Here is a 24,801-nt window from a genome sequence, read left to right as displayed (position 1 = left end):
TATGTAATTACATTGTTTACAGGTGAAGATCATTGTCTTCCTATATTGCACAGTTGTTTATTCTCTTAGTCTTCAAGTTAGATAGGTATTGAGAATTATATGTTTGTCATATTTATTTTTAGGTTAATCAGGTCTTTTAGATACATAGAGATTATATTTAGTATAGATAGTATAATCTTCAGCCTCTTCGAAGAGCTGTAGAAAATGGCCTTTAATCTAACCTAGAATTCTGTGCCAACGAGACACAATTACTCCTGGCAACACCACTCTACTCCTGAGAGAACGTTGAGAACCAAAGACACTCCACTGGGAGCTTGTCTTCTTGGCAGAACTGGCCTTGGGGTTAAGAAAAGCCCATACCTCAACTACTGACAAAGATATGAAACAGGATTGTCTTATCTTGCCAAGACAGGGTAGGATAATTCTAAAAAAGTTCCTTGCATTTAATAATGATATGTCAGTTATGTTAGGCCTTACCCAAAGTTGGTTGACTCAACATTGCTAACGAGACTTTGGGTGATTGCCCAGGTAGTCAGTTGTCTCTGTCATTTGTTGCACATTTTGGATATTTCTCGTTTGTTAAGTAATATTTATTCCCTTCTCAGATCTTTGATGGAGTTAAAGATTATATAATTGTAGTTACTCTCTACATTATTTAGACTCCTTGAGATAGAATGTTTAGCAAAACTTTTGTTCTCAATATTGTTTATTATATTTATTATTTGTTATTATAGTATATAGTTGTATTTGGTTTAGTTCTGTCTTATTTAGACAAAAGGGGGAGATGTAGGAATAAGCCCAGCCCCTTAGGGGGCGTGTTCGCCTCGGGCAAATGTTTACTTATAAATTGGGCAAGTGGGAGCCCGTGCGCCCCTTCTGCTTTCCTGGTCTCCGCAGGAATGGTGGTTCTGTAAGTCTATTTCCCCATTAAAGCTGTATATATTTTTACAATCTGTCTGCATTCATTTACGCCATTACATGGATGGAGATAGAAAACATCATTTTGAGTGAGGTAACACAGAAAGACAATTATCACATGTACTTACTCATAAGTGGTTTTAAATATAAAGCAAAGAAAACCAGCTAACAAATCACAATTCCAGAGAACCTAAACAACAATGAGGACCCTAAGAGAGACATATATAGATCTAATCTACATGGGTAGTAGAAAAAGACAAGATCTCCTGAGTAAATTGGGAGCATGGGGACCTTGGGAGAGGCTTGAAGGCTAGGGGAGAGGCAGGGAGGGGAACATAGAAAAACGTAGAGCTCAACAAAAATCAATTAAAAATAAAGAAAGAGAAAGATGCTAGATGGTGGTGGCGCATGCCTTTAATCCCAGCGCTTCGGAGGCAGAGGCAGGCAGATCTCTGTGAGTTCAAAGCCAGCCTGGTCTACAAGAGCTAGTTCCAGAACAGGCTCCAAAGCTACAGAGAGAGAGAATCCCTGCCTCGAAGACCCCCCTACTCCCAAAAAGAAGGCGAAAGACGATCCAAATTAATAAATGATAGAAGAAAGAGATGCTGTAACAGACTGTAGGGAAATCAGAAAAACATAAAAACATATTTTAAAAAAATCCATAACCTGCCAAACAGGAAGACCTAAAGGATATGGATGAATTTCTGGATATATATGATCTATTGAAGTTAAGTCAAGATGCAGCAAATAATTTAAATAGACCCACAGTCCCTATTGAGAGAGAAGCAGAACTGAAAACCTCCCAACTAAACAAAAACTCAAGGCCTGATAGATTTAGCATAGAATCCTACCAGACCTACTAATTGTTATGGACTTTAAATTCTACCAGTTTGCAGCAATGATCTTAGTTTCTGCTTTCAGAAGAAAAAAATACTAGAAATAGTAATAACCACAATCTTAAAGAGCTAAAAGAGGGCAATACAAAGCAGCTTTTTACACCTGAAGACCAGCACAAAGGTGATTGTAGCTTGTCTGTTTTACTAAGACCTTAGTTGGATTTCCCTCTATAGCTTTGTGTCAGAGTAAAGGAAATTAAAATATAGTTTATTTAATGAAGTTTCAAAAAGCAAAACTAAAAGTCTCATATGTAAACAAGAAGATACAAGCACTGAAAGAAGTGTGAAGGCCTGTCTAAGGAAGTACATTCCAGTTTCAGACTTTAATGCCTAAGCCTATTACCACTACACAAACCAAGCTCCTTGAATCAAATTGTCTACAGTGTTCCTAAAACAAAACAAACTAAACTGAAAACAAAGAAACAAACAACCAAAACCAAAACACAAACAAACAAAAAACAGAGCAAAATTAGAACCAGAACTCCATTTTATTTTGTGCGAGACTTTTTTGGTGAAATAGTGTTAATTATAAGCAGTACTAACATATACAATAGGGAAAAGAATCCAGAAGAATGCTCATTCACAAGATTACAGTCATAAAGTCCATATATGTAACAAATAATAAAACATTTTTGTGATGAAAATAAGAAACATTACATACCTTGATGTGTAATGATTTATAAAATGTAATTTTGTAAATAAAATGATTTTTAACAAACATAATGTTGAATGCTGCCAACAGAACTCTATGGTGATTTTCACAAAAGCCTTCTTTGGAAAGCTAGTAGATATGGCTATCTAGGAAGCATTATGTCATTTATGGATTGGTTGGTAAAAATGTTCAGCCAAATGAATGTAAGAAAACTTAAAGTTGTTGGCTTTTGCCTACCGTACCAAGATCAGCCTTAAGATCTGTTGGCAGACTTAACTTTCTTGATCCTTTGACTGAAAAAACAGAAAAAGGAAAAAGGCAGTAGTTAATTATATGAAATAAAAGAGGAGTGTGGGGGACAGCATGTTTCATAGTCAGTAGCATCCTGGAAGTTACACTTACTATGCATTTATGAGAACAGAAATGTTGTTCCAATGTTAGTTGGGTTGCCATTCAGTAGGAAACTTTAAATAATCAAGCAGAAACATGAGAAAAGCATTTGCTTCTAAAGTAAATAAGTGATTTTTGCATAGTTTATTATACAAGGTATGATAAGTAATTTCTTAATAGGAAATTACTAAAAATGAATTTCAGACATATTTAACAGATATATATTGCAATAAATGTATAAACTTACATTATATACAACAATAAAAGTAAAAACACTATTGCTCTTCGGGCTGAGGAGGGGGTACTTAAGTGGAGGAGGGGGAGGGAAATGGGAGGCAGTGGCGGGGAAGAGACAGAAATCTTTATTAAATAAATAAATTAAAAAAGATAACTTAGTTTAAAATAGCTAACAGTATCAGTGTTATTTCATCTACCATGGACAGTACATTGATTATTTCACACACAAGAGAATTTTCTTCTTTTGATTCAAAACTACTAGTGTTGTTCAGTCTTTACTTTTATCATTGTTATGCATAATGGAAGTTTATCAAATCATCATGTTTGGCAGCAATCATCTTTACTCACTGAGTCATTTTTCTGGCCCTTAAATATGTTTTTCTTTCTTGTGTTCTGAAATACTACCTTCCTTTTTATTTTACTTCAACAATCTAAAGATGTAAGAACTGCTCATCCTTCATAAGTTACACAAATTTCTATTTTATGATTTGACCCAGTGCTATAGACTGTTGGCTATAATAAGCCATGCTATATTACATAAAAGCAAACATAAACTCTGATAAAAAGCAGCATGCTTTTGTCTCTGTGAAAATATATTTGCACATCAGTCTATAAAGACTGACAAGAATTAAAATCAGATTTTAATAATGTGATATTACACTCAGCACAAATAGAAGAGGTTGTTAAACAAAACAACCCACATAATAATGGTCTGGCGATATAGTATTATGAAAATATTTTGTACATTCCCATAACTGGAACTTTCACAGGACTTTACATCCAAAATTAATAATATACCTTAACATCACTTAGCACTTAAGATTGCTACCCAACTATATACTCAGACTGTTTAGCCTGCCTTTTAGCAAGCAATTTAACAACCAATCCCACTTGCTTTGGCTTTCTCATGTAATCAGCTTCTATGTCCTAAGCTAATAGATAGCTGTAATCCTAAATTCTATGTTCTTCCATGCCCTGACCCAGAGTATGTGGTTTTATGATAATAATTTGCTTAAAACATCTAATATAGACTGAAGGCAGTCGTATAAAATGAATATTCACCATTAGTGATGGAAGTAATATAAAGACATTGTTTGAAAAACAATGATCCTTGTAGTACTGTTTAGTATCTGGGTCAGCTACTGGGTCACCGGTTAAGAGCCGGTGACTTAACCCCCTTTTAAACCTGGCAGGGATTGTAGGGATTGTTAAAGGTATCTGTAAAGTCTCCTTCATTTCTTATTTGTGTGATGCTTTCTGTGTGGTTCAATGAATGAGAGAACGAAGCTTTTTGCTAGAGACAGACATAGACACAGGCAGACAGAGATAAACACACACGCACACATGGGAGACAGAGGCACAGATTCAGACTCCTACAAAAGACAGACAAGAGGATGAAAGACATAGGGAAAGGAAAGCAGAGGTTTCAAATCTGGGCTTGCTCTTGGTTAAACGGCTCCAAGGGGCAGTGCTTTCATTTCTGTCCTTAATGTGATCCCACATATTATTGGCTACTTTGAGTTTATTATTAATACATTTAAATTGACCACATAATGGTACTTCAGAAGAGTTATTTCATAACTCAGACAGACTGAAAAGGATTTCTTATTTTTTAAATTGTTTCTATCTTTTTTAAAAATAACACATCTACATCTGCCCTCCCTCCTTCCCTCTCTGTCTCTCTGCATCTTTTCTCTCAAAGATTACATTGATTCTTTTTTTTTTAAAGAAAGGCCTACAATCCCTAAAATAGGTTTTAAAAGTCTAGGATAATACAGCAGGGAAATTATTACAGTATTAGATTCATATTCCCTACTACTCTTTGCTGTTATTGTTGCTTGCTTTTCCTATAGGCAGGGTTTCTTCATAAGTTTAAACTGGCTTCAAACTCAGTAAGCCTTTGAGGGTGTCTTTGAAATTATGATTCTGTTGTCTCCAGCACCCAAGTGTTAGGATTATAGAATTGCATTACATACTTAGTTTATATGGCGCTGGCGATGGTACCAAGTCTCCATGCATTCTTGGCAAGCACTCTGCTAACTAAGCCACATCCCCTACCCATTCTTATGTTTCCCTCATCGCTGATATTCTAGCATTTAACTTTGGTTTTAGATCTTCTCTAGTGTTTGGAAATCTCAGCTCGTATCCAGCTTACCACCTACCTTCCTGGCCCTCTATAGACTACTTCCCACCAGAAACCTAGGACTGTTTTCACAAATCTTGTCCTCAATTGTGCTACTTGGGGAGGGGAAGAGTACCTGGATGAGGGATTGATGAAGAACTTCCCTAATAGTGATGCTAATAACAGGCCTCTTATGCCTTCAAAATTCTTCAGCTTTTCTGTGAATAAACTTCTATTCCCCTGTCTGGGGTTGTATCTCAGATTGCCCTAATGAAGGCTGAGCAGATTAGGTGAACACATCTATGTGTCAGAGAATAAGAGGCCAATACTATTAAGAAGTATATTTAGAGTGCTATTCACACTTAGTGCTAAAGTGGCAGTGAATCTTCCCCAAGCATCTTTAGATCTGTCATGTGAGAGCAGGAGTCACTTACTCAAGAGGGGTAAACTGAGACAGTGGTAAATGGCAGAGTAGATTCGGTTTGAATAAAATGTAACTTATGAAATATGGACTAAATTCATGCAGCTCTTTATATTTCTCCCTTTCTATTGCTGATTAATCTAAAATATACATCCCATTTTTATTTCATAACATTAGTTAAAGATAGAAAATGGAGTTGAATCTTCTTACTACCTGGTAGACTAGCACAGAAGAGGAGTGTGTGTGTGTGTGTGTGTGTGTGTGTGTGTGTGTGTGTAGATGTCAACTTCAACTTCACTAGATCTAAAAATTGATTATAATTAAATCTTTTTCAAGTTAATATTTTTGGCTCTTTGTAGGAGGTATGGGAATATACAGGATATGGCAATTGATAATTCAGGTATTGACCCACCAGACAAATAATTATCTGATGGAGATAATCCTGTTTAGCAAGGCTTACAGGACCATTGCCTCTATCTGTAGCCACTTCATTTCTTCCCTAAGAACAACTTTTGGTATTTTCCCACTGCTGTTTTCATGTTTATCTCATGAAAATATTCCATCTAAGAGGTGCACATATAGCTGAGGATGGTCAGGAAGATGATTTCTGCTTAACTGTAAAATTTTGATGAATAGAAATATTATTAGGATATTTTACATTACTCAGACTGACATAGGATTCTCAGTCACAAAGACAGTCTTTTGTGCAGACAGTTAATTTTAGACTCCAGAACAAAGAGCATGCTGGTTGCCCCTGGAGATGAATATCTGGTTGCTCCTAGGGATAAATACACGAGGTCATTTTCACAGGTATTTTTGCTGATTCAATGCTAGGGCTTGAAGCAATTTTAGACACAACTTCCTGCAAGCATGAACCTTTCTGCACATACCCCCCCAAACTCAAGGTCCAGCTAATTAATTGTTAAGTCTTGAATTCCAACATCATTTTTCTGTCTGGGAACCCTAACTATTTGAGCTACATGCGTGGCTAAACACTACTCCCTGGCCAGTTATGCAACCTCCCTAGGCTAAGGGAAACTACTTTACTTATGTGTTACATTGTGTTCGGCCCTGAAAATGTAACTTATAATTGTTCAGAGTTTGGTTGTGAGGGGAAGAGCAGCAGCCGCAGTGCAGTAAGAGGAGGAGCATAGATGAAGGAAGGAACAGCAGCGGCAAGAGAAGTGGTGGTGTAGATGAAGCTGCCGAGGAGAGTAATGAGAAAAGAGATTTTTCAGAGAGAAAGTTTCACAAAAAAGTAAAGGCAAATTTACCACCAGAAAGCATCTGTGTTTCCTTATTTTCCCCTCAGATCGAAAAGTCTAGCCCAAAGAAAGAGGAAAAAATTTTCCTAAGAAACCCTTGCCACCTTTGTGGATTTTCTTAAATACCCTGCTGCTGACTGGGAGGCTGTCTCCCAAGTTAGCTACAGCTCTTTCTTGATTAAAATTTTTATCTCACAATGTTTCGTTAATAATGAGGGCATTGTGTTTCTGTTGTGAGTATTTAGAAGTATATAATTTTGTTTTTTCTTCTTTCTTCTTTTTGTCAGGTATAACAGGCTAGTATGTTCTAAGGCACCAATGTCTTTTTAAGAGTAACATCACACACTTGGCCCATGATGACTTATTCTCTATTAAATGTACTAGGTCACATTGTTCATATTGCACAATCTCACACAGAACAAAATCATTTTGGAAGAACTTCTCAACTGGTTTATAGAAAAAAATCACACAAAAAATATGATAGCTAATTTAGCTGGGTCAGGAAATATTGTTTCAACAAACATGACAGTTTGATCTCCTATCCCTCCCTCTCTCCCAGGAATTAAACCTGGCCTCATGCATGCTAGGTAAGAGTTCAACCTGTTACTTCTGTGCTATAGCACCAGCTCTGTTTGATTTCTTATAACCCTAGCCCTATTTGGCTCTGAGCAAATTATCAGGAATTTATTGCTATTTTTATTGTGCTGTGGCATACTTTTTAAAAATAAAAACAAAGGCAAGAAAACTCAAAGAATTACACACTACACAGTTAAATTTTATTCTATGTTGATTATACCTCAATACACCTGACATAAGAGAAATAAAATGCCAAGGAAAGCATCCCCACAGTTTACTCAGTCCACACTTACTAAACCCTACCTATCGACTTGGGTTCCATTTTTATTTCATTTGAGATAGCTTCTCATATAGTCCTGCTGGCCTCAATAGCTGAGGATGAGCTTACTTTCGGGATCCCTCCTGTTGTGCTTCCTGAGTGCTGTCATTGCAGGTATTGCACCACCACACCTAGTCTGTGCTGTGCTGGGGACTGAGCTCAGGGCTTCATGCATGCTATGCAAGCACTCTGTCAACTGGGCTATGTTCTGGCTGATTTACCTAAAGTTCTTTTAAGTAGAATCATTATGCGAGAACAAATAAGTAAAAGGACTTGCCTATAACAAAATGCATTTATAAATTGAGGTTTAAAGGTCACGTCAGCAGATTATCAACTTTTGCAAAGCGATTATTATTCATGCTTCCTAAATTTAGGTTTAAGTTTAATGACAAGGCAAAGCAATCAATTTGAGCTTATCATAATTTATGCCAGAATGAGTTAATATACTCATCCCGTAAATATAAACAGAATTTTGGACATTAAAGTATGGTTTTGTTTAGTTGTCATTGTGTCTGTTGATAATAGCATGATCTTTAACCACCTATAATATCCTTTTTCTAATTCTTCATTCAGTTTAAAGTCAGTGGATGGTGCAGTGTGGTTCATCATATGTAAAGACTTCAAATAAATCTCAGCCACATCTTCCTTTCACTAGCTGAATCAACAATGCATAAACAGGTTAAACTCTAAATCAAAGTGTTAATGGCTACCATGGCTTTAAAGATAATATATACTATAAAGACATAGATTAGAAGTTTCCAATTCAGGCCTGCTGCTCAGATGTTTCTTGAACTAGATTTACTTTTGGATTTCTAGTGAAAGATTTTGAACTCGTTATAGCTAAGCCATAATAAGCATTTACAAGCCTAGAATGATCAAGAGCAACTAACTTACTCTCCTTAGACCATAGATACTTGCCCCCGTATTTGTAAAGAAGCCTGATATATACTGTGGCAAACCTACGTTCTGACATGGATAAACATTTAAAGCTATTAACTAATGCAGTGACAGAAGGTACCTGGATAAGGTTACATTTTTCTGATTTCAAAGTCATACCCTTTAAACTGAGCAACATACACAATCTTCTTGACATAGAAAACACTACCTACTACTATATGAACTGGCTTTGTGGGAGCCTAGCCTGTTTGGATGCTCACCTTCCTGAACCTGGATGGAGGGGGGAGGACCTTGGACTTCCCACAGGGCAGGGAATCCGGACTGCTCTTTAGTCTCGAGAGGGAGGGGGAATGGAGTAGGGGGAGGGGGAAAGAAGTGGGGAGAGGGAGAGAGGAGTGGGGGGAGGGGAGGGAAATGGGAGGTGGGGAGGAGGCAGAAATTCTTTTCAACAACAAAAATAAATAATAAAAAGAAAACACTACCTAAGGGGTCTAGACATCTAGGAAACATACAGACCTCACATTAATTTAAAATAAAAGTTGATTTGATGAAAATGTTTATGACGTTTATCTGTGTACTTACATATTTATTGATTAATTGACTGATTGAGTATGACAATTAAATTTCCCTTGTCCTAATCCACAAACTGAGAGGACCGATACACCAGATATGTATATGGGAAAAGTTAAAAAGAAAAGAAGCATTTCGGGTCACCATGCCATGAAAGACCTGCTTTCTTCAATTGTATTGCCATAGCTGCCCTCCTACCCTTTAGAGAGGCTAAGATACAGTGGGAAGAGAGTTATTGTCATGAGAATTTGACTTAGCACAAAAATATGTATTGCCATCTATCTTATACTTTATATTTCTATTTAGATAATATTAGTTAATGAATGACTTAATTTCATATACTTCTTCACTGAGTATTAAACTTCATTTCTGATTAATTTAATATATATTTCAAATTATAAATTCCCAGAAATACCTCAGTTTTCAATCTATATTTTAAACCTTTTACAATAGGAGGCCAAATGATTTGTTACCATTTAACCTAGATCAAGTACTCAGAAGCCTGGGAGGCTTGTCGATCTAGGCTTGCGCCAAGTTGTTGCTCACAAGGCATATCCTGGAGTGAGTTAAAGAACTTTTCTTCTCAGCAACCTCATAGGGTTGCTGTAAAAATCAAATCAAACAATCAGGACAAAAGTACCTTATTTGTGCTCAAGTACTATAAAAGAAAATTAGTTTTTAACAAACTAGTTTGTTACATTAATTATATGAACTACAACAATAAAGTAATTTTCAAAATAGTCTTTTCCCAGAACTTAAGTAGTGAACTATTTTCTTCTGCTATTTCAAGAAAGGTATATTTATCAAGTTCTTTTTTTAATGTTTTTGCTAAATAGTCCCTTCATAACTCAGTTACTTCTTCCTCGTAGCTCAGTCATATAATTTTAATAGTGATTATTTTGTAATTGTCATTGTTTTTCTCATTTAATGAATGAATGATGGTGGCAGGGAGATAGCTTTGGTTTTCAAACCAAATATAAATAATTAAAATTTTACTTCTTTCCATTGAAATACTCTGAGCTTTAATTTGCTTACCAGAAGGTTATATAGAAGCTAATGTCTATAAAGCTTTAACAAGTGCTTTTGTCTTCCTTGGCTACTTGAGATCTATAAGATGAATAACTCTTTAAAGTTACAAATCTGGCCATATCCACTTTTTAATGACTAACTTAAGAAGGGTAGACAGACTGTGTCAAGTTGGTTTGGGTATCAGGGAGCAGTTTTGGGTTTGAGGCCCCTGCAAAGGATTGGGTTGATAAAACATGTGAAGAACAATTCTTCAGGAAAATGTTCCAAAGCAGCAATGCTTTGACAGAGTTGTTGGGATCACCAGTGGTTGTACTGGTTACAGAAATCAATTCATTGGCTTAGAAAGGCTCATGGTGATTCTATAATAAAATCTCACTATGGGGGGACATTTAAATTTCCTCTGAATTTCCTGGTTGTCCTGTTCTACTTTCTTACAGGTTTCATGAGGTTATTCAGCTGTATTTTGTATAAAAAAAATTCTATGGAACATTTCAAGATCAAGGCAAAAGCCTACTTTTATATTGTGACATAAACGTCTCTGGTTTGAATAAATGCTTCTAGCAACATGTTTTTATTTGCCATGTTTTGACCTGTGTTTTCAGCACAACAAATGAAAAGCATGTCTTAAACTGTGAAGCGAATTGGGAAGAAACAAGTCTTTTATTTATTCACAGAAAAGATTTTCACCTTCACCTGGCAAGTGGTGTACTTGATTCCTCTGTCTCCCAGCTGGCATTTCATTCCTATAAAAGCCTGGTGCTGCCTCAGGAGTTCTGGTGGCAAGTCCTAAGGGAAGGGAATAACAAGACTATTGGCATATGATTTCTCAGCTCTAGTGAACTAAGATATATCTTAAAGGTCAGTTTCTTAATGACTACACAGGAGATCTGTGTGCTCTCCTGGGCTGGACTGTGTGTGTGCATGTAGCACTAAAACTGGGCTACTGAATCTAGATCAAGTCCAAGCCTGAGAAAAGACTGAGTTGGCCCATTCATTTTTTGACTATTTTATGACACCACTATTATGATAATTTAATAAAGTTTAATAAGATAAATATCTGTCAACCTAGTTTTCAGTGGACTTGGTTGCATATTAAGTTTTTTGTAGACTATGGAAAATAGAAATTATAAGTTTGATGATAATAATAGAAATAGAAGGAGTCTTGGGACCTTGATGGGGATAGAAGAGGATGCTCTCCTGGGCACAAGATTTGAAAAAGGGTCCATATTCAAGAGAAGATACAACCCTAAAATTAAAGGGTTGATGAGCTTCCAACTCTGTGTCCCAAAAGTTGGGTAGGGAGTAGGATTGAATACTAGGACCTACCCAACTCTTTTGGGAGATGAACTTATACAGGAAACATTACACAACATCATCTGCTGAGTGAAAAGCATTTCATAGCTTTAAAAAAGCATTAAAATTTAACATTATTAAAATAATACATGGACTCTAGTTCTACTTGTGATGAAGTATGTTTACTTTCTGTTCTTATCTTTTCTTCAGTGGATAGCCTAATGTCTATCCATGGAAACTGAAAATAGTCATTAAATTGTTTAGTAAATGAACTAGTAATATTAAAACCTTATATTATCTTAAATAATGACAATATGAGATTCCAGTTGACTCGCGGTTCTATAACTCCCAGTCTACATCCTATTCTCTTTTGCTACCTCAAGGAAATACTTCACAGTCTGAACCTTTATCTCTGTTATTTGTAGCTTATTAAGGGCTAAGAGACTTTGAGAAAAAAGAAAAACTATATAAAATGATTACTATTTTCCTTAGTTCTAGTTTATCTTATTCCAATTGACTAACATTGAATATTTTCAACAGTTTTAGAGGATTTAACGGGGGAAGGGGGTGGTGGTCTAAGACTCTCCAATGATATTGTTTGTGGGGAATACTACTGAAAAAAATCTGAAATTTTTTTCATAGAGAAAATACTGTATCTATCCCATTTAGGAAGATGCACTCAATTGTCATTATTAGTACTAAAGTGATAAATTAATTCCATCATAATAGATAATTTTACCTACAATAAACAAATATGGAGGTAGTCAAAATTGTCCTGGTTTGAAGTAATCTACTTGATTGCATACAAGCCCCTCTAGGTTACCCTAAGAACAGCAGTGCAGCGGAGTTTCCAGAGGTGTCCTATCTCTCATAAAACAATAAACACATAGGAAGAGGGATACAGGTAGGATGCTCACACCCTAAACCTTTCAGCAATTATCTCATAATTATAAACATTTTAAGTCCTTATCCCTGAGATCAGAAACAAAGAAGCTACTAACATCACATCTATTATGCATCATAGCTATAGGGAGGACTTAAACAACATTTTTTTTAGAAGATTTTTTTTTTTTAGAAATAGAAATGCCGTTAACACTGGGAATATAATTAAATATGTAGATAATCCGAAAGAATTTATAAAATTAGAATTTGTAAATTTAACAAGTTGCTGGAAACAAGTGCAATTTGTAAATATTAATTGTTATTTTTGTACTTTATACAAAAATATCTAGAAAATTAAATGGCATTTATAATTATTGAAAAATCAAATACAAAAGAAATCTAATTAAAGATGAACAATACTTATACAGCAAAAATTAAAAATCACTACTGAGATAAAGAACCCACACACAAAGGGGAAATTCAATATTTTTAAGCATGTGAATTATACCTGATTGATCTATAACTAGTGAAATTGTAATAACAATGTAAACATGTTTATGTTGTAATAAATTATTTCTAAAAGTTACAAAAACTAGAATATATAAAATAATCCTGAAAAAGTCCAAAAATATTTAGAAAAACTACACTGTCAACAATATTTATGAAGCGATATTAATTAAAACAGTGTGGTCTGAAAAAGTGGTATAAATTCTATTTAGGATGGAAGATATAACCTATACACACATGCAAACACATGCAACACAGGTAAAGTCCACTGAATCACAGCCAAATCTCCAATTTCCTGTAGTGAAGGAAAGGGCAGTTTCCAAACAAATCTCACTTAGCCATTGGATAGCTAAACAGCTCTTTCCTCATATTAGATACAGAACAAATTCCAAATGAAAGTTAATATGAAATATTAAACAATAAAATTCTAGATGGTAGTGTCAAAAGTTACTTCATGATCATGGAATGGGCAAAGATTTTCTTTAAACAAAACCTCATAAAGTACTCAAATAAAATAAAGCATTGTCAAATTGAACTACATTAGAACTAGCACTGACTTTCAATAGTGCCACAAGGACATGTGCTCAACTATGTTCACAGCAGCATTGTCTGTCATAGCCAGAACCTGGAAACAATCTAAATGCCCCTCAACCAAAGAATGGATAAGGAAAATGTGGTACATTTACACAATAGAGTACTACACAACAGAAAAAAATAATATCTTGAATTTTGCAGGCAAATGGATGGAGCTAGAAAACATCATTTTGAGTGAGGTAACCCAGATATAAAAAGACAATTAGCACATACTCACTCTTAAGTGTTTTTTAAACATAAAGCAAAAAAAAAAAAAACCAGCCCACAAATCACAATCCTAGAGAACTTAGACAATAATGAGGACCCTTAAAAGAGACATACATAGATCTAATCTCCATGGGAAGTAGAAAAAGACAAGATCTCCTGAGTAAACTGGGAGCATGGGAAACTTGGGGGAGGGTTGGAGGGGAGGGGAGAGTCATGGAGGGGAGCAGAGAAAAATGTAGAGCTCAACAGAAATCAATAAAACAGAAAGTAAAGAGAAGGCCACAGAGAAGGAACAAGATATTCTATACTATATACATGAAGCAAAAGACTTCAGTCCAGCACCCCCTCACATTCATGCAATCAATAAAGAAATTAATATGAAAAAGTTGGTGACCTAATCGCAATGAGGAAAAGAATTAAATATCCTATAAAAGAAGATTAATAGTAAGTACTTTTAGAACTCGTCAAAGTCATCAGACATTAGAGATGTGCAATCCAATTTAACCCTACAATGAGATAAGACTACATGCACTTCAAAACAACGATAGTTTTAAAATTAATTGCCATAAAGTTGAATATCAGGAAGTATATGAAAAAAATGGACCTTTTGAGAACTTTAAGTGGAAATAAATTGGTACCACTACTTTAAAAAACTCTTTTACTAAATCTGCACATTTGCATAATTGACATTCCCCCAGTTCTACTTCTAGATACATATGCAACAGAAATTAGTAGGTATTTCATTAAAAATGTAGAATATAGTCATATCAGCTCATTTATAAAAGCCCCAAACCACCAAACATTATGCTACATTAAATTGAGGCATATTCATATAATGAGCTATTACATAGCAAAACTATCATGTTGTAACAGAGATGGATAGGATACACACACAGAGGGAAGGAGGGAAGAGAGGAGAGATAAACAAGAAAAGTAAACAGCATAAGATTTTATTTATAACAAAACATCACAATTTTGCTTTATGGTAGTAAACACATACAAGTGATAATACACGGAGCTAGGAGAGCAGTAGGGCTGTTGTGGAGATCAGAAATAAAGATATACACATTATGTTTTCAATTGGGAGTTTTACATGTTTATATTTACTTGTTAAATAAGTCTGGCTGATATTTTAAGATGTGTAAACACTGAAGCTTATGTACTATAATCTAAAAATGTTTAACCAGAGAGTTAGGGTTAAGTTATTCTCAAATTGAAATTAGAAAAGCTTGAGTTATGGTATTGATAATATAGGTAAAACTTGTGGAAAAAAACATAACATGTAAAGTAAAAAAATGCTGACTGGTAAAAGTTATGCTTTAAATGGATATGCTTTCCAAATATCAACATATTAAAATGATATAATAAGTAAAAAATACCCTGAGCAATAAAAACACAGCAGATAAAAAGAAAAGCAACAAATATATTGCTATACAATATTTTAATTTACTGATTTTCAGTTCTTGGCAGGTCAAGTAAGCAGAATATAAATGGCAACACAAGAAATATAGTAACACTACTACTACTGAATGCTATGAATTCACTTAGAGTAACTTGGGTCAAAAGCAAAAGAAAAAGGAAAAGGAAACATTCCCACTCCATTCAGGGAAGCAGGTAGGTTAACCTAAGATTTTGACCTCCTTCTCTTCTCCTCCAAGTCCAATGCCCAGTCTCATCCTCAGCCCTTTAGGAGAGCTCCCCCTCTTCTTTGCCCCCATCTCTGGTGAATCACACAGCTCTTCCCTTCAACTTCTATCCCCAGACTCATTGCTTTATCCTAGCCTCCAACCCCAGCAGGTATTCCCTGAGAACCCACAGGCCCCTCCTGCTGGCTAAGAAGGTAGATAGGAGATCATTCACCTCTCCCTCCTTTCTTCCAAACCCAACTCTCCAAACTCATCCCCAGCTCTGTAGCAGATTACCTGCTGTGGCGTCTCTCTCCAATTTCTGTGCCCATTTCTAGGGAACTTAGCAGATCCAGGTGGAAAACCCTGCTCTCTTCCCTTCTTTGAACTCCCTCAGCTCCCCTTCTAGCTCAACCCCATTCCTAAGTGTAGGATCCCAATACCTAGAAACAGCTTTTACCTAGAACCCTCAGTGACTACACCTAGCAGGATCCTGGAAGAATTTTCTACCAGGCAACACACAAATACCACACTCTCCTAAGAACCAGAGAGGGCAACAGAAACTAAGGAACAAAACGCCCACCCCACAAAGACAAAACCAGATATAAGCACCCAGATTTACAATTTCCCCAAACTCAGATGCTTATATGCCAGTGTAAAAACACAATCAGTAATAGCCAGGACAGCATGTTTCTACTAAAGCACAACAAACCCAGCACAGCAGGCCCTGAGTATTAGAGCATACCTGAAGACAAGACAAAGACCTTAAAACAGCCTTTGTAAGTATGATAGATGTCCTTAAAGAGGAAATGAATAAATCAATTAAACAAATCTAAGAAAACACAAACTGTGGGAGGAAATTAATAAAACAGTTCAAGACCTGCCTGAAAGCAGAGAGAGAGAGAGAGAGAGAGAGAGAGAGAGAGAGAGAGAGAGAGAGAGACTCAATAAAGAAAAGCAAAGTGAGGGAGATCTGGAAATGAAAGATTTAGGAATGTGAACAGGAATCTTAGAGACAAGCCTCACCAACAGAATACAAGAGATTGAAGAGAGAATTTCAGATATGGAAGACATTATAGAAGAGATGGATAGCCCAATTAAAGAAAATGTGAAGTCTAAAAAACTGGAACAAAACATCTAGGAAATCTGGGACACTATGAAAAGACCAAATCTAAGAGTAATAAGAAAAGAGGAAAGAGAAGAAACCCAGGTCAAAGGCACAGGAAATATTTTTAACAAGATCATAGAAGAAAATTTCCCTAACCTAAAGAAGGAGATGCTTATCAAGGTACAAGCTTACAGAATACCAGAAGAGAAATTCCCCAGCCCACAATCAAAACACTAAACATACAAAACAAAGAAAGAATATTACAAGCTGCAAAGGAAAAAGAAAAGTCACATATGAAGACAGTTGTACCCAAATAACACCCGACTTCCCAAATGAGACTCTAAAATGTAGAAGGCTCTAGACAGATGTTCTACAACTACTCTAAGAGACAAAGGTGATAGTCCAGACTTATACCTAGTAAAGCATTCAATTGCAATAGATGGAGAAAACAATGGAACACTTGACTTAAAACATGATGTCTCTATCAAATCCCTACTCCAGGGCTTAGAGAACCCTGTGGAAGAAGAGGCAGAAAGAGTGTTAAGAGCCAGAGGGGCTGAAGGACACCAGGAAAACAAGGTCATCTAAGCACATTAGGACTGCGGCAATGTGAACTCAGAGACTGAGGCAGCATGCACAGGGCTTACAGAGGTTGGCAGCAGATGGGGTCCCACTGCTTCTGGACACAAACCCAGACACTATCTCCAAATGATAACCATTTGCAAATGAAAATTTAATTTTCTTCCAGGGAGTCTCACTGGGAAAACTACTCTTAAGGTTAGGCTGCATGGTCAGGAGTAAATGGCAAACAGAAAATGAACTGAACAGCATCTTTGGAGGGTCTTTGTTTTATATCTATCCAGGTTTTTCCCTTTTTCTAATTTATTTCTTCAAGACAAGGTTTCTCTGTGTAGCTTTGGAGCCTGTCCTCGAACTCGCTGGGTAGACCAGGCTGGTCTCGAACTCACAGAGATCCGCCTGCCTCTGCCTCCTGAGTGTTGGGATTAAATGCATGTGCCACTGCTGCCTGGCAAACATTTTATATTTTTTATTTTTAAATGTTATTTATTATTTTTACCCAACAGGTCTTTTGTGTATATATTATGACTTTCAGTTTGGTGTTTTTATGGGATTCCTGAGTGTGTGTACAAGTGGGTCTCTGCATCTATATCTGTTTCTTGTACCATTTTCATCTGTTTTGGCCTATTCGAATTGGTTTGTGCTTGTTTTTTTCTTTTATAATGTATTATATTAAAATGTATTGCATTACACTCCCTTAGATGTCTGTTTGCTTTCTAACAAGAGACAGAAAGGGAGTGGGTCCAGATGGGAGGAGAGGTGGGTAGAAACTTGAGAGGTAGAGTGAAGAGAAACTATATTCAGGATATATTGTATAAAAAAAACTATTTTCAATAAAAGAAAAAAGAACTAGAATATATCACAAAATGAATTTTAATAAAATAACTATTATAAAATAAGTGTGATATATTTAGTGTGGAATTCAAAGGGAAATTTAGCACTGAATACTTATAGGAATGTTTAATAAATAATGAAAACAAAAGAATTAAGTATATACCTAAAAAGTTGAAAAGTAAAAATAAAGGAAGAGGAAAATACAGGTAATTAATAAAGATAAAAGCAGAAATTAAAAGTTAAAAATAAACAAAATAAAACATCATTTAAGGCTAATCAAAAATGTCCATAATGGAGAGAAATTTCTTTAAAGAGAAAGGATAATTATGCAAAATAAAGAATACATGAAGCAATTGTTATAAAAGAGAAATGTTACTTAAACTTCAAAGAATAAGTAATCTCAACAATTACTTAACCCTTGTGCAGAAGAAAGGAGAAAGGGCATGGAGATGGCTCAGTCTGTAAAGTGCTTGCTGCACTGGCATGAGGACCTGAGTCAGGTCCCCAGAATTCTGGGTCCCCAGAATGCATATCAAAAGCTGGATGTCATGGCAGGTCTTGATAATCCCAGTGCTGGGGAAGCAGAGATGAGCAGGCATCTGGGGCCTACTGGCTAGCTAGTCTATGTTAATTGAGCCCTAGGTCCCAGTGAGATACTCTGCCTCACAGAACAATGTAGACAGCTCCTAAGAAAAGACCCCTGGCCTCAACATGCAAGTACACAAATATGCATTAACACCATGGTGATATTTTGTGTTTTAACAAATAAAGCTTGCCTGAAGATCAGAGTGTAGAGCTAAACCACTAGAGGTCAGGGGGTACACACCTTTAATCCCAGGATTTGGGAGACAGAAGCAGAATGATCAAGGCCACCCTGGGCCACAAAAGATTGAATTTGTATAAAAGAGAAACAGAGCACACACAAAGGTGATAATTGCACTTGGGATCTCATGCCTTTAATCCTAGCACTAGGGAGGTGGAGACAGGAGTGATATGGTTGGGTAGGGAGAGGAATATAAGGAGGAAGGAGACAGGAGCTCAGTGCAATCTGAGGCAACAGTCTGAGGCAGTAGTCTGAACATTCATTCTGAGGATGCAGTCCGAGGGCAGGATCGCCCCTTTGACCTGAGCACTGGTAGATGTAAGAACTCTAGTGGCTGGTTGTTCTGCTTCTCTGATCCTTCAGCTTTTACCCAGATAGTTGACTCTGAGCTTTTATTATTAAGACCAATTAAAAATCATGCTACATGTACCCACAAAACTCTCTCTTCTCTCTCTCTCTCTCTCTCTCTTTCTCTCTCTCTCTCTCTCTCTCTCTCTCTCACACACACACACACACACACACACACACAGAAAATAAAAGGAAGGTAAACTATAAAATATTGATCATTTTTTAATATAAAAATGTTCAAAAGAAGAGATACAACAAAATTAAAAGTTAAATTGAGAAACTATTTGGATTTTGTATCAAAAAGTCAGTATCAATACATGACAAAGTTCTACAATATGGATACCTTATTGCACAGTGTACAAAAAATTAAGTTTTTAAATATATGTAAAAAGGTTTTTTTAAAATATTTATTTATTTATTATGTATACAATATTCTGTCTGTGTGTATGCCTGCAGGCCAGAAGAGGGCACCAGACCTCATTCCAGATGATTGTGAGCCACCATGTGGTTGCTGGGAATTGAACTCAGAACCTTTGGAAGAGCAGGCAATGCTCTTAACCACTGAGCCACCTCTCCAGCCCTGTAAAAAGGTTTTGAATATAACTTATAGCACATAGAGTGTAAATTGGTGTGGGAGAATTGTCTGTATTCTGTCAATCATGTTTTAAATAAATGCTCATTGACCAGGCAGGAAATATAGGCAGGAAAACCAGACAGGAAGTAGAAATGATGCAATGAGAACAGGAGAATTCTGGGAAGGAGGAAGTTGATTCCTCCCACTCCTGCCCAGACTACCGAAGAAGCAACATGTAATCTGCCCAGCTGAGAAAGGTACTGAGCCACATGGCTAGCATAGATAAGAACAATAAGTTAATATAAGCTACAAGAGCTAATAAGAGGATAGAGCAAATGGACCAATCAGCTTTATAACTTATAGAGATCTCTGTGTGATTTTCTTTGGGGCTTGCCGGCTGTGGGAAACTAGGTGGGACAGAAAACCCCAACAAGCAGGCCCCCTTCATGTTACAGTAAATTGTAACATTTACATATCCCTTTAATCTATTAATCAGTTATAAGTGAAAAGCACAACCATTATTTGAATGTTATTTAGAACTTGAAGACAGAAACCATGGGAATATCTACAAAAATTGAACACGGATGGCTCAGCGGTTATGAGCACTGCTTTTTCTTCCAAAGGTCCTGGGCTAAATTCCAAGCAACCACATGTAATGAGATCTGATGCCCTCTTGAAGACACCTGTTCAGTTGTCCTCATCAACTTAGACCATGAAACCCAATATGGAAAAGTTCAACAGAACTGCCATATATGGCCTGCCCATGTATGCTTCAGCATTGCCAGGGCATAAATTTCATTCATTTCATATAATCTTTGACCACCAAACCCTAATTTTACAAATTTATTTCTTAGATACATTTACACAAATTTAAAATTTGGTTAGGTTTCTCTCTGCATCAGTTTGTAGTAGCAGAAGATAGTTAACAAGCTCAATGTATTTGATAGTTGAACTGATTAGATAAATTATGATATATACATCCAATTAAATTTTATACAACTATAAAAATAAAGGAATGGTCAATTTAGTGAATGGAACACAAACTATACTGAAAGTTGATGCAAGCATGATTATAATAATCTACATAAAACAGGACTAAAATGGATCTTTTTTGTTTTCAAACATAATTGTCTAGAAAAATAAATAAAAATATAAAATCATATTTAGCTTTTCAGTAGGATAGAAATGCACAAAGACAGAATGGAAGAAAGAAGTCAATGTTTATTATTCAAATTCAAATTAAGGGAGGAAATTTCAAGTTTGGTTGGTACAACAATCTGTTATAAGGTATTGAACTATATGAAAGATTGTCAGTTATAAGAAAATATGACCAAAGTAATATTTTAAGGAAGTTAATTCTGCAACGTGATATAGAGAATAAACTGTAGGGAAGTTTAAAATGCAAAATCATTTGCCAGAACATTTTTATGTGATTCTAGGTATGAGGCAATGATTTCTTAAATTACAATGGTGCCATTGAGGATAGAAAAAGAAGGTTTGCATTAGGCAATCAAAATGAAATCGATATGGGGCTGGAGAGATAACTCTGTGGCTAAGAGCACTGCTCTTGCAAAGGAAGAAGTTTTGCTCCCAGCATATACACGACTGCTCAAACTACTTCTTGATATTTGCAGTATCAGATCTGATTCCCTTGTCTGGCCTCTCAAGCTTCTGTACATATGTGGTACACATATATAGCAATAAAATAAGAATATGAAAAGATCTTATTAAAAGAAAACTTCACATAGGACACAAGAGCAAAGAAAAAGAATTAGCAACTTGAGAAAGATACAACAATTGGAAGAAATGTAAAAAAAATTTAAAATCCAAATACACGACTTAAAAAGCATTATTAAAATTCTAACATTTTCATATACAATAAATAATGTAAATAAAAAGTAGTGATATCTTTTGCTCTTCTGAGAAAAATAGTTTTTATATTGCTTGGGCCCAAACCTAGGGCCTTGTACCTGCTAGGTAAGCACTCTACCATTTCTCTACACCTCAATCTCTTCTGATTTTTTTATATTTCTTTTAAAATTTTTTTGGTTTTTTTATTGATTTTTATTGAGCTCTACTTTAATCACTGCTCTCCTTCCCCCTTCAACCCTCCCTCAATGTCCCCATGCTCCTAATTTACCCAGGAGATCTTCAAATTTGGTAGGAATGGATCCATCCACTATCTAAGATATAACCAAAACTTTATCCACTGTTATATTATCATTATAGAAAATTCATAATTGCCAGGCGGTGGTGGCACACACATTTAATCCCAGCACCTGGGAGGCAGAGGCAGGTGGATCTCTGTGAGTTCGAGGCCAATCTGGTCTACAGAGTGAGTTCCAGGATAGGCTCCAAAGTTACAGAGAAACCCTTTCTCAAAAAACTAAAATAAATACAGATAGACAGACAGGAAGGGAGGAAGGAAGGAAGGAAAAGAGAAAGGAAGGAAGGAAAAAAGGAAGGATGAAAAAAGAAAAGAAAATTCAGAATAATTTTAAATAATTTTCAAAAATTTGTGAGATAACATATAATCAGATTTTTTAAAAAATAGACAACCACTCAGAATCCTACCATGCTGAGATATTTATTAATTTATTTATGTACTTTCAATATTTATCTCCAGGAGTCTCTTTCCTCGTGGTGTTACATGGATACTTAGTGGTCTCACACTTTGTCTTGAAGATGTTTTATTTCATGCCATATTAGACTTCATTTAAATTTATCAATAAATAAGCATGCCATGAATAGTGAACCAGAAGCATGCTATAATTTTTTTCTGCACCTACAGTTTATATTTCTCACAAATTTAACTACTCCAATAGATGATAAAGTTTTGTATCTTTGGAAACAAAGCTACTTATGAATAAATTCCAAAAACTGAATTAACTACTAATTTTAAAAGAATCATGAAAATGTATCAAAAAATACTATAGTAATTACCAGAAGCTTGAAAAATACCACTATGTTTACCTGAAGTGGGAGACTTGCAGCGCTCAAGTTCCAGGGGAACTGGACTATCGTTCAGCTCTGTTAAGCCTGAAAATGTAATAGGGGGAGGGGAGGGAGAGAAAGAAAAGAGATAAATTTGGTGACACTTCATGGGTAATTCTTTGTAATTGCTTCAAACTTTTTTAACCTGTGAAAACTACCCTATTATACCCATCTTACACAAATTATTTTGAAAAACCTCTGATACAGGAATGTATAAATGACAGCAACTTACTATATACAAGGAGTAATTAAACACAGATGGTATAAAAATAAGAAATCTTTTTATTATTTACACTTTAATAAATGACCAACTTCCTTAACAAATATACCAAGAATAATAGAAAATAGAAAGTGCTTTAAAAGACTTAATACAATCTCTTACTTCAGGAGGTATTGATTTTTAAAAAAAGATCTTTTAAGAGATATTACAAATTTACAAATTTTATAATTTTTTTAGTATTATGTATATATAACTATATACACACATATGTATATGACTTATTTAATGTCATCAAGTTACAACAACACTATCATTCTTTTATTACTAGTATTTCTTACTTTCCATTTTATCACTTTCTGGACAAATACAAGGGTAAGGCAGGAAGGATTAATAAATGGTTTGTGGTTCTCATGATCTGCAATTCTGCATTCTTATTCATAAAATATCCTTCATCATAGCTTCCTCTTCTTGATGAATCACCTCATGTATTTTTCATTTGTTTATAATTGTTCGGTTGGCACTTATATCTATGTCTGCACACCCAGAAATATTTGAGGGGTATTGTGAACAATGAAATTTGATTTTGTTCCTATTCTGTCACCTTTTCTTTATGCTGTTTATGTCACAAATACCAGAAGTGCCACTGTGGTTGGAATGTAACGTGTTTCCATGTTAGTCTCAACTGTGGCACGGTTTGGGACGGTTATAGAGCCTTTAGGAGGTGGATCCTTGCTACACGAGTATGCTACTGTGGGAGGGCTTTGGGATTCTATACTCTGTCTCTTTCCTGTTCTCTTTCTGCTTCTCACTTCTGTGTAGCCTCCTGCGTCTGCTACCATGCCTTGCCATAATGGACTGAAGCCCTTCTACAACTGTAAGGCAATATAAACCCTTCCTCTTTCAACTTGCTTTTGTCGGGGTACCATAGCAACAGAAAAGAAATGAAAACAGAAATTTGTATCAAAAGATGGGCAATTTCTGTGGTAAGTAATTGCTCTTTATGCCTTTGTTTTGTGGGAGTAATGTGGAAGATTTTGGAACTTTGAGCTGGAAAAGAGCTGAATGCTGTAAGCAGAGCTTAAGTTGGGGTTGTCCTAGTAGGAACTTGGAAGATAGGAGTGCTAAGAGGAACACAGAGAGTGCAGGCAAAGCTCATGAGAAGCAAGGACTCATCAGGAATGGGGCAAGGGGCACTTGTATGATTTTGATTATGGAATTGCATCCACTCTGCCCATGTCCTGAGAATTTGCAAGAGGCTGCATTAAGAAGTAATAGACGGATTCTTTTGGTAGAGGAGATTTTAAGGCAATGTAACATTCAGTTTGCACAGTTTATTGTGAATGATTACACATGTTTACAATGAAAAAGAACGAGTGGGGCAAAAACATTAAATGCGCAGTTTGCAGAGTTAAAGAACACTAGGAAGGAGTTAAAGGGATTTGTCACCTGTTCTGCATGGGGAACAGCAGGAAAGGTGTTCTGACCTCATTCATGAAAGGCTCCAACTCACAACAGGAGAAAGTACAAGGGATTTCCTGCTCCCAGAATGTCAGACCCTAGAGGAGTGGTTCTCAAACTGTGGGTTGCAACCTCTTTAGGTGTTGAACAACATTTTTACAGGGGTCAGACATCCTGTATATCAGATATTACATTATGGCTTATAACTATAGCAAACTAAAGTTATAAAGAAGCAGTGAAAACATTTTATAGTTAAGGGTCACCACAACATGATGAACTACATTAAAGGTTGCAGCATTAGGAAGTTTGAGAACCACTGCCCAAAGGTTTTTGTGTTTTGTTTTTTAGCTCTGGCATGCAGAGGTTATTGTAACTGTGTTCCAAAGGGACTATATTCTATTTTAGCTGGAAGCAGAACTTGGGAGTGTTAGCCACGTGGTACTGGTTTGGGGGGGGGGCTGCA

At 35.9% G+C, this 24,801-nt stretch overlaps 1 protein-coding gene across 15 annotated transcripts in view; it reads right to left on the bottom strand.

Moving 5' to 3' along the window:
- The window catches only part of Stxbp5l (syntaxin binding protein 5L), a 231,324-nt gene that overhangs the window by 35,759 nt on the left and 170,764 nt on the right, over positions 1-24,801 (bottom strand). For 5 of the 15 annotated variants that reach the window (XR_005976222.1, XM_041672858.1, XM_041672862.1 and 2 more), the window contains 3 exons: positions 22,640-22,705; positions 10,980-11,078; positions 2,709-2,759 (listed from right to left, as the gene is read on the bottom strand). Coding sequence is in view for 14 of the 15 variants with exons in the window: in XM_041672858.1 (XP_041528792.1) it covers positions 2,709-2,759; positions 10,980-11,078; positions 22,640-22,705 (216 nt within the window). In the remaining variant the exon portion in view is untranslated. The remainder of the gene's footprint in view (positions 1-2,708; positions 2,760-10,979; positions 11,079-22,639; positions 22,706-24,801) is intronic. The other 10 variants (XM_041672864.1, XM_041672869.1, XM_041672865.1 and 7 more) reach the window with 4 other exon arrangements.

The sequence above is a fragment of the Microtus oregoni genome, unplaced genomic scaffold (genome assembly GCF_018167655.1).
Source record: "Microtus oregoni isolate MIOR12 unplaced genomic scaffold, Mior012 000023F_ref0000262, whole genome shotgun sequence".
Classification (NCBI taxonomy): Eukaryota; Metazoa; Chordata; class Mammalia; order Rodentia; family Cricetidae; genus Microtus; species Microtus oregoni.
Note: the sequence above shows the minus strand (reverse complement) of the source record. Positions and strands in the feature narration are given on the sequence as shown.